The 16,177-nt window shown below is 36.6% G+C and overlaps 1 protein-coding gene across 7 annotated transcripts in view; it reads right to left on the bottom strand.

Annotated features, from left to right (window-relative positions):
* TRIM66 (tripartite motif containing 66) overlaps window positions 1-16,177 on the bottom strand; it is a 65,474-nt gene that overhangs the window by 47,756 nt on the left and 1,541 nt on the right. For 2 of the 7 annotated variants that reach the window (XM_039350201.1, XM_039350197.1), the window contains exons 1-2: window positions 5,414-5,509; window positions 4,952-5,270 (exon numbers count right to left, since the gene is read on the bottom strand). The exons of 1 other annotated variant lie outside the window; for it this stretch is intronic. In XM_039350201.1, coding sequence (XP_039206135.1) covers window positions 4,952-5,024 — 73 coding nt within the window. In that variant the 5' untranslated portion in view covers window positions 5,025-5,270; window positions 5,414-5,509. Of the gene's footprint in view, window positions 1-4,951; window positions 5,271-5,413; window positions 5,510-5,529; window positions 5,612-16,177 lie in introns of those variants that run through there. 4 more of the 7 variants (XM_039350198.1, XM_039350200.1, XM_039350199.1 and 1 more) reach the window with 4 other exon arrangements.

Raw genomic sequence — 16,177 nt, forward strand, 5'->3', positions numbered from 1 at the left:
CAATAATTTGGCTATTTGTATCCTTTAAAATCTATGGTGTTTTTTTGGCAAATCAGATTTCAGCTGGGTAAAAACAGATGCAGTAATGGCTGCTGACTATCCAGAAATAGCTAGAATTATCTTATTTCCTTTTTGCATTGAAATACTTATTATGCAAAAATGGTGCTACATTAACAGCAAGCAAACAAGTATTCTGAGGAAATGGGGCTAGTGTTTATCCTTTCCAAGCTGCCAAAGTAATGAGACAGACCAGATATTTTGTGTGCCCTTTATGGTTGTACTAAAATGTTTAAACTATAGATGTCTGTAAAATACTTCAATATGTTTCATATGATCAGCTTTTATTTCCACTGTGCAATGTTAAATCAGAGTAGATGTGCAAATGAACTTTTAGTCTTGTTATTTCAAAATCTCAGGTTAATTATTTTTTCTGTTAAATCAATACTATATTGAATATGAAGATATCACTCTTCTATATCAAATGCTGAGGCTGAATAAGTTGGTTAATGATACCTCCAAAAGATTTTTCTGTTTCATTTGGAAACAGAATATTGTAAAAGTCGGTCCATCTCTTGTATGTTATTCTTATATTCTGAAAATCATTCATTTATAATATGAAAATACAAATTAGAGGGCAATTTTACACAATTCATCTATTTTAATGTCCCCTGTATTTCAAATAGAAAAATAACCCTTCAGGCCTATATAAACATTACATTATGATGGATGGATGGATGGATGGATGGTTGGATGGATGGATAGATAGATAGATAGATAGATAGATAGATAGATAGATAGATAGATAGATAGATAGATAGATGAAAGAAATAAGATAGACAGAACTTGAGAGAGAGAGAGAGAGAGAACTTGACAGAGAAAGACAGGTCAAAATTATAAATTTTAAAAAATATAAGGTACGTGATAGAGAGTCATGAAGGAATCTATATGATCTTTAAGACTTGACACTAATTTGATGGCACATAATCAAATTTTTTAAGTATAGAATTATGAGTAAGTATAGTTTCAGATATTAATATTATTTATCTTATTAAATGATCTGTAGAGCATTCAGTTAGTAACACATATACTATTCTTATGATTAATTATATTTGTGTCAATGTGTCAATTAAAATGACTTATTCATGGGGTGGGGGCTTTTTATGCATATTATTCTAAGTTATTGCATTTCTTGCTATTAAAGAAAATGACACCCGCACAATAATAGCTGAATTACATATGACATAAACTTGTTTTTAAATGTCTTTCTTTCAAATATGCATTGCTACTATCTTATTTGTTCCATGCTCTTCTAGAGAAAGTTCAGGGAAACTCACATGGGAATATTTCTTTCACAACAACAAGAAAAATAGGTAAGTGATGAATGTAGGAAAGAAAGCTTTAGTTCACCTGAAATGTATGAATTAGCAGAGAGGCAAATCTAATATTTCCTAATTCAGGTATATCACACTGCCCATTAAAGAAATGATAAGAGATATATAAATTTTGCTCTTATATAGCATCTCATTTCTATCAAAAAATATATGGAAATAAATAAAGACAAAACAGTTAATTGACATGTGTACCCAAATTTTGTCAAGGTACTAACATTTAAAATTAATAAATTTCCTAAGATAGTGGCATCTTATTTTTTTCAAAATGTATTTTCAATTTTATGATGTTTTTCATAGTAGCATTATTTTAAAGATGTCCTTATCACTTAACAAATCTAAATAAGAAAACAAAGGAAATTTGAGGGCAATTATGTTGTGTTACTGACCTACTCACATAATATGTATGATATCATTTTTTCGTATTACCTATTTATTCAATTTATATGATTCCTTCTAGTCATTGAGCATTTAAAACAAATTTATCTGATGGCCTTGGAGCCTTATTTTTTTTAATTTCATAGCTGTTTTGTGTGATTAACCATAAATTTCACCAAGCTGTGAAATTGTAGCAGGAATATCTTATGGAAGATTCTGTGAACTATACAAAGATGGCAATCAAAATAGCAAAGTAAAATTATTTTCTGACTTAATCAGTATTGTATTAATTGTTGTACTGATTACCTAGGTTTTATGTACAAGTTAATTCACTTTTTCATTGCTTTTGATTCGTATTATTCTTATAGCATCAGTGACGATAATTTAGAAATTTATTTAAAATAAAAAGCAACAATTAAATCAATCCTTTTATATTTAAAAAAGTTTAATGCCAGTCTAGAAGCCTGGAGAAATTTCTTAAGAGTAAACTGATGGACATCTTCAATTATTGTTCTAAATCAAATTTCAGGATACAGATAGAAATAAGTAATGAACTGTTAGATAAAATCCTCCCACTCTTCTCTTTCCCCAATCAGGGCTACCTCACACATTTCTCCAGTCAGGTTATACACTGGTCTTTTACAGTGTGGTGTCTTTCAGACATGCAGGAACTATATAACAGAGCCCAGATCAAGATACACAGCAGATAACAAGGCATTCTGCTTGTTACACTCCAGTTTTATTATTGGGTAGACATCCAGAATTTGTTCACTATGATAGGAAATAACCGGGAGAATAAGGCTCTGAAGGAAAAAAACCCAGTGATTTGGCTAATTTATTTATATAGCTACCTATTTGTCAAGTAAAAGTAGAAGATTGGGGATTAAACTACCATGACTCTTATTTTACAAAGGGCAATTATATTACATTACATTACATTAAAGAGAAATCAGTCCATTAGCTGAAAGCATCCTCTAAGTAAAAGAGCAGACCAGCCTGGGTTAAAGAACTACAAGGAGGAAAGCAGCGGTTGTTCAGTTGCCCATCAGTTTTTAGCACTTGGGCAGCACACAGCATACACTTATAGTTCACTTAATTGGTACCTTTTCCATTATTCTATGTCCAACAACTTAACTGAGCATATTGGTTGTGTCGGACTTAGACTGGGAAAATCCAAATACAAGTCCCCACTCAATCACAGAGTGGCATAAAGTTTTCCCTTCTGTATTTTTGAACAAAAAATTCCCAGGCTGAACATTCTTCCCCTTGTAAATCTGGGAAGACTGAGACAACACAACAACACGTTTTGTTACACTGCACCTTTTTAATACATCTCTTTAACAGTTTGCCCTAGCTATGCTAGTTCAAAGGAGGATTTATGTCAAGCTGCTTCATTCTCATATAAAATAACTTGTGAACTGTATAAAGCAAAACATTCATTAGGTTAATGCAAGCACAATAATGCTGTGTATTATTAATGCATCTGTGCTCTTTTTAAAGAAATGCTTTATTATCATAAATAATTACTATGACTATTCATGGAGCTCACTTAGTGACTTTGGGCCAGTCACGTTCTCAAAGACCTACCCAACTGACAAGCTTGTTGTTATGAGGACATTGGGGGACGCTGTGTATGCTAGCTAACACTCTTAAGAATAAAAGCATGCTAGGAAAGCAATAAGTTTCTAAATTATAGTACATTCTAAATGTGCATAGTGTACTTAAGTTAGCATATGAAAATTTTATGCTTCTCTTTTGATGTCATATCTTTACTTTTTTTTGCTGATGCACTTCCGTAAGAGGGATAATGCTAAGTAGGAGAGGAAAAATCCTGGCAAATTCAGCACTTCCTTCCCCCTCTACTATTCTGCTCAGAACAATTTATTTCTGGTAACTTCTTTTATTAAATCAAGTAGCCGTTATAAACACATAAAGTCAATGTACAATGTGTTACTAAACTATTATTATACATTCAAGCAGGCACAGCATCTGAAAATGACAATAACTAGGAAAATTTGCTAGACTTTATTGGAGAAAAGACCTAGCAGATATTCTGTGTTATTTTGCACATTCAATTTCTATCAGTTGTTCCAACGTTTACTTCCTTTTTAAAACCACTTTCTTTTGTAAATTATTTAAGCTTCCTTTTTAAACTAAAATAATTTAAGCAAGATGATTTTTCCTTGACAGCTGGCAGCTCTATAGTACAATTCATTGGTGCTGACAGCTGGAATTGTGATGCAGAATAGAAATGCATAATGCCCTTGTGGGGACTTGTATTTTAATAGGACAAATTAAAAAGCAGTCTGCGGAAATATGCTCTAATTTACGCTAGTCTCTGCCTAACAACTGTATCTGAAATGGTGTCCCTGGAATTGCTACGTGTCAAAATTAGGTTAGGGTGTATTTCACCAATGGGTAGGTCTTTGAAAGCTTGAACGAACGTGATACAGGGGGGAAAGCCGTCATCCAAAAACATATGTGACAGGTTCGGTACAAAGATAGAGATAGTTTAAACAAGTAAACAATTGAATTAGCCTATTGGTCCAAATCAACAAACCTTCTGGACAAGGGACAAGTCAGGTGATTATGACCTTCAGGCCTTTTAGATAAGAGAAGGAGCAATGGCAACAGCAGCAGCAATCCAAATATAACTGCTAATATAGCAGACGTAACACAGCAAAGCCAAGATATATGCAGTTACTGCATTAAGCAGCTTTCACACACACATACCTACACACAAGCACACGCACACTCTCCAACTTTTACCTCTTGATCAGCTACCTAAATATGATCTCATCTAGTTTTTGATTTGTACATTTGCTGTCTTTATCCCACTGAGAGAACAATTGCCCTTCAGTTATTCAAAGTCAGAGCATCGGCGACTTGCATTACTTGGTAATTTTAAACCTGAGCACCGAAGAGATGCAGCAATTTCCTCACCCTCTACGTGCCTGGTGGCCTTTACCTTTTAAATCTACATAACATTTAATCATCAATACCTTTCCTATTGGAATGGCTACTCAAAGTTGATCAGCATACCATTAAGCATGTTAGAAAAATAATCTGGCAATAAATCATAACTGACCAGAGAGCTCTTCTAATCAGAAACATTAAGTGCTTATCCCAAGCTCTGCACAATTTTATTTCTTCAGAAAAAAAAAATACTTCTCATGCTTGCTTACCTGTTCTCTTTCTAAAGCAGTCACTTAGGAGTCCTTGACTGAGGAAATGGGTTGTTACTAAGCAGACAAGCATGCACAGCGTAATCCTTGGAAACAGCTTTTACTGTTCAGCAGTAACTCTCTTGCTGCTGAGAGAAAAGGGTTAGACCTTCCTGTGCAGCCTCTGAGGGTTCAACTCGTTTTTTTCTTTTCTTTTCTTTTCTCTCTGTTAATGCCCACTTCAAAAACTAAGAAACATAGATGGGTGCACAGATCACTAAACAGGTTTTGTTTTTCTTATCTTGCATTTAGGCCTCCTCTGAATTATTTTTCCAGTTTGCTGGAAGAAAATGCAATTCCACAATCAGATAAGTACAGCAAGCTCTCTTAGATTCCCCCCCCCCCAAAGAAAATCTCTCAACATATTTTGCAATAAATGCTCACAAAGGGAGAGTATAATACGACAACCCAAATTACAAATACCTGTTTACAGTCAGGTATTTCATTCATCAAAGTGGCTGAATTTTATACCCAATACCGTATCTCTTTCCAGCACCTGTATCTTCGAGAGATTTCTTTTAAATATACCATTATTATACCTCTGTTGGTAGAGGAAGAGTATTCAGCTTTGCCCTGGAGATTTACTGTTTGTACGTATGAAGAATGATGCAATCAGCGAATCTAAATAGCAATCCAAGATGAAATTAGACAACTCAAACCACAATATTTAAAAAGCAATAGAGAAAATTCAGTTTTTGTATTATTACATGGTCTAAACTAGCACATCTTGCTTCTTACAAAAATCTGCCTTTAGTCCTTAAAAAGTGTTTTGATTTGTCCAAAACAATTAATGTTACTTAATGCTTTTCATAGGGCTATAAAAATATCAATTTCTTCAATGTTTATCAACTACTAACTTGTTGGCTTGAATCCATAGCTATCTATTTATGGCATGACAATGCTATAAAAATAATCACAATGTCACAGGTAATTCAGAATGAACTAACAAAAATCCTGAGACCATTAAGTCGTATAATGCTTATTTTGGAGTTTCCACATCTGCAGAATTCAGAAGTAAATCAGTTAATGAAAATAATCTTTAAATGTCAACCTGTGCCATATTTGGGTAAACAAGGGAATGACAAAAATAACTAGAAAAGGCTAAAATATGTTTCCATACTAAACTTATAACATACCATAAACTCCATAGTGATTTATTTTAACTATAAAAAAATGAGTCAGGCATTGGTCCATATAGTCATTAGAGGTCAAGACTACTTTGATGATGCATCTAACGTTATAAAAACAATACACCATTTTTCCAATGGACAAATATAACAGAATAACATGCATTGGTATAAAACCCCAAAACCAAATTTGTGTTGAAAAATAAAGTTTTGGAAAATAAACATTCCCTTACTTTATCTCATCTGTGGGTATTTGTAAGAATGAAATAGGCGCATGATGCAATTTATGTAACTCACATTATTTGCATGATGATGCCTATGATACAATGAATTCATTACTTCTCATACTCTTGTCTAGCAGGGAAGGGTGGGCTTGCAATACAATCTGGATTACTGCAATACACTTTATATGGAGCTGCCCTTGAAGAGCATTCAGAACTTCAAATGGTGCAGAATGCAGCTATACAGGTAATAAATGATGTTGGGTACTCAACCCATGTAATACCACTACTTCATAAGTTGCACTGGCTGCCAGTGTGCTTCTGAGTACAATTTAAGGTGCTGGTTGCCACCTTTAAAACACTTCATGGCTTGGGACTGGGTTATCCGAGGGACTATCTTTTTCCAGTTCTTTCTACCTTGCCATGTTCCAGCTTCCATCAGCGGGGAACACCAAGCGCCAAGACAGAGGAGGTATGCCTTTTCTGTCTCTGGAGATCAGAATGGCCCCAACCCTGCTGGCATTTTGTAAGGCCCAAAATACCTAGTTAAGTGCCTGGACCTGGGCCCCAAGTATGTGAAGAGCCCAATCTCCTGCTTGTTTTAACAACCATGGATTGTAATATTCTCCTCAGATGCTGCATACATTTTAAATTTTGTATTATGATGGCAATTTGTTGTTAATTTATTTTATGATTGTTCACCACCCAGAGTTACTTGCCATACAAAATAAATAAATGTATAAATAGTCTCTAAAAGAGAATTCTTAGAATTGAAGGAAACGTAATTGCTTAACTGTTGCTTTATATTCCCAGATATGAATACAAGACTGATTCACTGGGATTTATTCCCCAATGAAATCATATGGGATTGTATTGTAAAATGATTTACAGGTATAATTATCCTCTCTACTATTGTTTCAGAGAGTAAGCTGCACTGATGTTAAAGAGCATCATTTCTAAGTAAACATTCTCTCTCTCTCTCTCTCTCTCTCTCTCTCTCTCTCTCTCTCTCTCTCTCTTAAATTTATATGCTACTATCTCACAATTCAAGACAACTCTGGGGGGCTTACAATGCAATGTAAACATGCAACCAGATTGGACTATCTTAGCTTGTACATATGCCCTGTCAGAATCAGAGCAGATGTTTTACTGACACATCCAGCTTCAGAGGTACACCACTATTCTTACTTATAGTCATAAAACATGGAATTGAATAGTATTTCAACAAATTCATATTATGGGGCAATCAACCCTACATTAATACCAGTACTAACAGCTCCAAAATGATATAAATGATTGAATCAGATTGTTAATTTACACAGTACCTTCATGGCAACTTTAATGTGAGAAACACAACACCAAGGAATCAGCTCATTTGAAAGAAATTATGATTGGTAGGATTCCCTTGGGTTCTTGATTATCTCCTGGATTAAGAACCTAAGAAACAGCCTATTACAACCCTTAACAGAACTGGTCTCCTATTTTCTACAGTGGCCAATCAAATGCCTTGCCAATGGAAAGCCTAAAGCAGTGTATAAAGGCAACAGCTCACTTTCCCTATTACTGTCCCCTAGCATGGGGCAGCAGATCATGCCTTTTACATCTGAGAATCTACATCTACATGACTTGCAGGCTTCAACAAACAGATCTTCCATAAAAGAGTAAAATTATGCAATACATAATGCCACAAAATATTAAATCCACAATTTTTTTTCAGAGCTTCTATATTTTCCACTATCACCTTTCCCAATTTTATTATTGTGCAGCGAAGCTTAAAAATATCCAGTTACTATTCGTTTATATTATGTTTGCTTATGTGCTTTACTGTCACAAAATGGTGATACTATTTTAGGCTTTTTCTAAGACAGGGTAAACTAATCATATATTAATGCTTAAATATTTGAGGATATGAGAGGCAGTTTAGCATCAGGCTAGATATCAGGAGACTAAGTTCTAGTCCTGCCTTAGGCATATAGCCAGCAGCTGACCCTGAGCTAGTCAGTTTCTCTCATCCTAGGAAGCAAGCAATGGCAAACCACTTTTGAAAAACCTTGCCAAAAAACTGCAGAGACTTATCCAGGCAGTTTATGAGAATTGGACACAAGTGAATGGAAAGAAAAAAAATGACAATATACTCTATCTGTACAAAGTGTTTTGTGACCTGTGCTATAGCAGATTAAACTGAAGTTGAACTATTTCAGATGAAGTTGTTAGCTCTGAGCATTTTTTTTCCTTTTTTAAAAAATAGTACATATTTTTTTCAGTTATGATAGACTGACTGCAATGGCCTCATTCTAGGAAAAAGTGAGGAAAAAGCTGTATTCTAGAATCAAGACATTTATCTGGACGATCTATTATTTTAATTCTTTTATGAAGTATGACCAGGGTCACACACTGATCTATGCCAGGCACAAATTAGTCACATTACAGTCACACAGGAATACAGTATTTTACTTCCACCAGCTGAGAATTGTATCTGATTTTGCACAGCATGTTGAGACCATCTGGGTGTGGTTGTGACCCTTGGGAAGGAGGTCCAGATGTTTTTAATAAGGTGGCTAACCATCCTCCTTTTGGGAGGACAGTCCTCCTTTTTTGAGTTCTGTCCTCCCTCAAAAAGTGTCCTCCTAAATGTCCTCCTTTTCCATATACCGTCCTCCTTTTGGGAGGACAGTCCTCCTTTTGGGAGTTCTGTCCTCCCTCGAAAATGTCCTCCTAAATGTCCTCTTTTTCTATATTTGAAGACTAATCTGCAGGGCTTTTTTTCCCTCACAGAATGCCAGAAGGCGTTCCGGGACCTTTTTTTGATGGTTTTTTTCAACTTTTGCCTGAGCTGTGCTACTCCCCCTATTGGCTTTCGAAAGCCAGTAGGAATTGCTGCTGAGCGCGCTAAAACACCCAGGCGGCAAACTTTGCATGTGCAAGTTGCAGGAACTTTGCACCCCTCACTGCTACCCAACTACACATCTCTTACTTAGATCCGCAGATAGCTGGAGAAGACTGGATGGTTAAGTTTCTCTTGATCTTCCTTGTTCGGTTCTACACGGGGATGCACAGGGTAGGCGGTGGTGCTGGGGGGTGGCTGCAGGGCCGGAACCAGCGCGGCTGGTGCTTTGCGAGCCGCGGGGCCGGCTCTACGGGGATGCGAGGGTGGGCAATGGTGCTGGGGGGTGGCTGGGAGGACAGCTGCAGGGCCGGAGCCGGAGCAGCTGGTGCTTTGCCTTTGTGAGCTGTGGGGTCGGCTCTACGGGGATGCGCAGGGTGGGCGGTGGTGCTGGTGGGCAGCTGGGGGGGGGGCGGCTGCAGGGCCGGAGCTGGCACGGCTGGTTCTTTGCCTTTGCAAGCCGTGGGGCTGGCTCTACGGGGATGCGCAGGGTGGGCGGTGGTGCTGGGGGGCGGCTCAGGGCCGGAGCTGGCTCGGCTGGTGCTTTGCGAGCCGCGGGGCCGGCTCTCCACAGCAGGGCAGCGGTGCTGGCGGGGTGGCTTTGGGCAGGGGCGCGGTGGGCAGTTGACCTTCCATGGGCCGCGCCAGCTGGTGGTCAACGCAGTGCTGACCTGCACTGCCACCACCTCACCCTGCGCATCTACGTGGCCATCCTGGAGCGCCTGGCTCACAACACCTGCCTCCGCCGCCCACCCCCACGCAGTCCAGCCATGTAGATTTTTGGACAAGTGAGAAATCGAGATTGAATGTTGATACTCTAGCTGCAGCACTTGCCGTAAAATTCAATATGAAGGATATTTCTTGTTCAGATATTTCCAATATATTGTTAGAAGATGATACATTGACAAAAAATATTCATTCAATGGAAAAGTACTCATTGAAATAATTAATAGGCATGTAAGCATAATTACAATATAAAATGTTATTGTTACAAATGTTTTTTATTATGCATTGATCATATTATAGTGTATTCTGTATTATTGTTGCAATAAATACAATGTTTCTTTTATTTACGATATTTTTTTCTTCAATTTATTCGTGTCCTCCTTTTTATTGTAAAAAAGTTGGTCACCTTTTTTTTAAGCCCATAGAATACTTAATCATTTGGCCACTTAATCCATTCCCATGAATCAAAAGGAAAGAGTGTGTATGTGATTATTATGGTCATAAAATAAAAGATATGCAATCTCCAAGTTGCATTTTCTGCATCCCTGGCTTAGTATGTCATGTAAATCCAGTCAAATGTGCAATAATTCAGCAAATCATCATTAAGCCATTTTAGGTTTAGCACAATGCCTCAAGTCTCTCACAGAAAATAAAACGAATGGACCTAGATTGTCCTGAACAATATCCTTCCAAAACATAAACCAATGTGAATGGTCCAATCAAATTATATGTATTACCTGGGTTTGAATTTTTACTGAGAAACTCAACACTGCCTATTCATACATGATACGGAGATACTGGAGTTTAACTTACTTCAGTCTGACTGATTCAACCTCTCCGATGCCTAGTTAGTTCACCTTCTAGCTAATCTTACTTCTTCTAAGCAAATGTTAAGATAATAAATCTCCAAGAGCTTTACCTAAACGCTTAGAACTCTTGGTATTATTCACATGTTCTCAGAGGCCCAATTATGGAACCTGGCAGTACAGTTTTAAAGACAAAATAGGTATTGTATTGTCTTTTTATTTACCTGGCCAACTCAGTTGTTCAATTTGCCTTCTGAGTGGGGAACAAAAGAAGGACAAAGTGGGCCTCTCCTTGCCCAGCAAACTCTTACCCTTATGCAAACTGCTTGCAATATTTTATTTTCCTGCCCATCCTTCTTGGAATGATTAATAAAGCGATGCTTTTATCTACACCTTAGGGTGAATGTTTAATTAAAACTAGGGGGCATTCATTTTCAGACAGGAGAATGTGTAACAAGTTGCATCACTTGCCTTCGGAGAGACTTCAACAAAGCAATTTCACTTGCAATCCCTATAATCTAGCACCAATAATATGAAGGTGGTCAAAATAGCATACATAATTATAATTTGCTTTTTCAAAAATCTGCAATAATAAAAATGCTGCATCAATTCTACCATTTCCTGTTTTAGGGAGTTCTTAAAGTTGCCAAGGTTGAGAACCCCTGCTTTAAAGCAAATTTTTAAAGCTTCATCACTTCAGGAAGCTTCCTCCTCACATTTTCATTCTACCATTACAAATCTCTCCTTCCAAGACAACCTGGATAAAAAGATTTCACAACCCCCCCCCCCCACACACACACACACACTCTCCCTGCCAGGAATGCCTCAAAACATTTGAATCCTTCTGGGGAGAATCAAAGAGCTAGATGAGGCAATCAACTTTATTTAGAAAATTGACATGTTACCTAGCTTTTAACAGCTCTAGGGGGCTTAGAGAAATACAGCCAAAAAACAAAACCATATACCCATTCCTTGCAATTTCCTTGGTTAGTAACCATTTGCAAATACAACAGTAATAAACAATTATTAAAAAATCATTTTCCAACCAATGCATGCATTTACAACCGAATTTCAACACGCATTAGAGTAAGAGTAACTCCTTTACAGCGATACAGGAAAATTTTAACTAAGTGAGACAGCAGCAACCAGTGATTTTCAAAGTCCCTTTCTCTCCTCCTCCCTCCCTGTATATTAAAAAATATTTTGTTTAATAACCTGGTCTTTAGAATGGAACTTGGTCACTAAATGAGGAGCCGTGCTTAAAAAAAAAGAATATAAAGCCCTAACACTAAAATAATTGTATGACATTAAAACACTTTAAAAAGAGAATACTGGCAATACTGTAGTTAATAAAATAGGAGGAATGACATCGTTTGTAATGGTTAATTCTTATTCTCACAAACCATACCTTGTTATCGGCTTGAAGCAAAATTTCTAGCTACAAATTTCAAACTCAACCTTATCCCTTAACTGTTTAATGGGAAACCAAAGTGACATCAGGCAATCATTCTCCTTAAGCCCAATCTACCTTACATGGTTGTTGTGGAAAGGAAGCATTATATTTGCTGCCTTGAGGTCTTCTCTGTAACAGTAATGGTATCTGGCAATGACCTTGGGGGACAGGTGGAAGAACCACAGACTAGACATCAGTTAGAGAAGTGGCAGCTGAGCCTGTAGAAGGAATGTGGGTATGATAAACATCTCAGAAAAAAAAATCTTCCCTAGTTTCTTGAAGTATAAAGGTGACAGAAGGAGGAGATACACTTTCAGACTTGCAAAATTTTGTTAATGGAACCTTACAATAAAGGTAGAGCTAGCACTCACAAGGCTGACAGGAACTCTTTAAAGCAGCTGCCACGCAACTCTGCAAAAAGGCATGGTTATTATATTAAAGAATGGCAGACAAGAGTTTAATTCATGCCACTATGTGCATTCCAAGAAATCTTTTGGGCATCAAATCCAAGCAGGGCTTCAGAGCCCTACTACTAACTCATACTTACTTTATAACCAACTCTATAATTCTTAGATTTCAGTAAGACATTCAACAAAGTATACCACAATCTACTGCTTGGTAACTTAGAAAAAGGTGGAATAGACAACATCACCACCAGATGGATCTGTAGCTGGCTGACAAACTGTACTCAACAAGTAGTCCTCAATGGTACATGGAGAGAAGTAAGCAGTGGGGTACCACAAGGTTCCGTCTTAGGCCCCATACTCTTTAATATCTTCATCAATGACTTAGATGAGAGAATAGAAGGGGAACTCATCAAATTTGCAGATGATACTAAACTGGCAGGAATAGCCAATGCCCCAGAAGACACATTCAGGAATCAAAAAGATCTTGACAAACTGGAACAATGGGCCTCATCCAACAAAATGAGTTTTAATGTGGAGAAAAGCAAAGTTTTACATTTATACAGGAAAAATCAAAGATGTAAGTACAGATTAGGTGAGACCTGGTTCCAAACAGTAACTGTGAGAGGGACCTTGGAGTCCTAGTAGATGATCACTTGACTATGAGCAATGTGCAGCACAGCCAAAAAAGCTAATCCCAGCTTGCATAAACAGAGGCATAGAATCAAGATCACGTGAGGTATTAGTACCGCTTTATAAAACCTAGTGAGACCATACCTAGAATACTGCAACCAATTTTAGTCACCATACTACAAAAAAAATGTTGAGAGTTTGGGGAAAGTTCAAAGAGCAACTAAGATGATCCAAGGCCTGGAGACTAAAACATATGAAGAACGGCTGCAGGACTTGGGTTTGGCTACTCTAAAAAAAAGAAGAAATAGGGGTGGCATGATAGCAGTATTCCAGTATTTGAGAGACTGCCACAAAGAAGAGGGGGTCAAATTATTCAACAAAGCACCAGAGGGCAGGACAAGAAACAATGGTTGGAAATTGAAAAAGAGAGAAGCAACCTAGAACTAAGGAGAAAGTTCATAACAGTTAAGTCAATTAACCAATGGAACAGCTTGCCCTCGTGGGTGCTCCATCACTGGAGGTTTTTAAGAAGAGACTGGACAGTCACTTGACTGAGATGGTATAGGTTCTCCTGCTTGAGCGGGGGGCTGGACTAGAAGATCTCTAAGGTCCCTTCCAGCTATTCTATTCTATTCTATTCTATTTCTTTCTTTCTTTCTCTCTCTTTCTTTTCTTTCTTTCTCTCTCTTTCTTTTCTTTCTCTTTCTGCAATTGATCACTATGTTTTTGAGCATTCTTCATCTTTAGGGTAAATGAGCTTCCTAGTCTATGAACACGTCAGTTATGAAGGTAACATAGATTACTGTAGATAGAACGTGGCAAATATAACTATCATCACCATCCTTACCCTTGTTGCAACAGTGCAATCAATTCTGACAAATAAAATAGTAAATACATATTAGACCAACCATATGCAATAATTTATCATTTAACTGTGAATGAGAAAAGTGTAGCTGATGCTCCATTATCATCTCTTTCATTGCTTTGCATTGGTTTTCACTATTTCCTGTAATCTCATTTAAATAAAATTCTTACATGTTTTCTTTCCTCTCCATGCTGCTAACATATTAATTAAAGTTTTGCACCTGGTGCCTTGCATGGGCCTATGAGAATATAACTGTTGATTGATTCTTCACTCTCCTTTCTCCTCACCTGATTTGCTTTTTAAAAAATATATTTTGATTTATAAAAGAAAAGAATAAGCACATAGAATTAGTAAGAGATTCTTTCTCCCCTTTTCTGCCTTGTTCAGCATTCTGATTTTTGATTGGTTAATAAATTTGTAATTACTAATTTTCTAACCAAACATTTTAAAATATTATTTCTGTTAATCAGCTTTCTTATCAGTTTCAAAAAAGAAAAGGAAAACAAACAAACCCCACATAGATCTAATGTGAATATGCACAGCATATTTATACTCACATTTGCAGCTTGGCACTTGGCACTTTTGGCCACAACAGTTCACAGCTCACAGCTCATAGCCGTGAATTGTAGAAGCTGTTCTTTATTTTAAAAAGCAGCCTAGGGATTCAGTGTTCAGAGATACTACAGGGAAAAGCAATCCCAAACACACACATAATGATATAGTACAGTGTGAACTCAATACAAGACGAATTACAGTGTTATCCTGTTTTCAAATAACAGTTACTCAGTTCAGACTAAGTTTACTATTAGATTCCTTTTGCTGGCAAAACAAAAAACATACCAAAATAGCATATGTGCATAACTTAATGTTACTTTTCTGTGGTTTTATACAATACTGATCTAATTGTTAGACTTGTCATGTATATTAGCATAAATATAAAAATGAATAAAGTTGAAGTTTTGGTACATAAATATCAAGCAGTTAACTTTGTTCTCAGCATTGATTTAACAAAATGCCACAAAACAGAAAATAAAGTATTTCCATTGGATTCAATGAAAAGTCCAAGATTCTCTTCTTCCATCCTAACCTGACATGCTACACCAGAGACAGGAATTTAACTCATTATCAATTCCCAAGTATGAATAACTTCCAAAATATAATGTAACATTTTTTTCAGGATGTAAATTTTAGGTCTATATCTGCCTCTTTGTGATACTACATAATTAAGAAACCTCAAATGAAAATACTAAAAGAGAACTCAGAATAAATAATAAAGAATAGAAACACAATCTTAGTTTATTTTTTCATAAATTCACAGAATCACACAAACACCTGATAATGAACCCTAATTCTAACATGGAAATTCAGAATTTGGCTTCTAAATTATGGTGTGTACTAGATATTTTGACCTACAAATGATATCAGAGATTGGAGGAAATTGTTGTAGAGTAATTAAGTTCTATTAAGATATACTAGATGATAGCAGCTCCAAGACCCTTCTAAAATACATTTATTTATTCATTCATTTATTTTGACAATCTGGAAAATAATGGTGGGGGGGAGAAGGAAGGGAAAATCCTTTTATGGCTAATCTCAACTTACAACCCTAATGGTCTATTATGATCATCAGTCATGACAGTTATAGAGTGGGTCACCATATGACTAGACTCATTTTTACAACCTTTTTTGAAGCAGTCGTAAAGCGATTGCCATGGTTGTAAAGCAAATGTTGCAATCATAAAGTGAACCAATTTTCACTGTGGGTCATTTTTGGCAAGAGTAAATACCAGTCTAGGGCAAAAATATTGTAAAACATGATCAGGATGCTGCAAACAGCCATAAAGGTAGGACAGTAGCTTGAGCCCCTGACATACAATCACATGACCATGGAGAAGGGTAGCTTCAGAACCAGGTTGTAAATACCTTTGTGGACAACTGTTATAGCTTCAACAGATTGCTGAACAATCAGCCACAAGTCAAGGACTATCTGTGCACATATTTACTTAATAATGGATGCATTTATTAAAATATCTTATCAGGCAGCCAGTAAGGAAGCATAAATAATCAG

Source organism: Crotalus tigris, unplaced genomic scaffold (genome assembly GCF_016545835.1).
Source record: "Crotalus tigris isolate CLP2741 ecotype Arizona unplaced genomic scaffold, ASM1654583v1 scf7180000018308.1980950, whole genome shotgun sequence".
NCBI classification, from domain to species: Eukaryota; Metazoa; Chordata; class Lepidosauria; order Squamata; family Viperidae; genus Crotalus; species Crotalus tigris.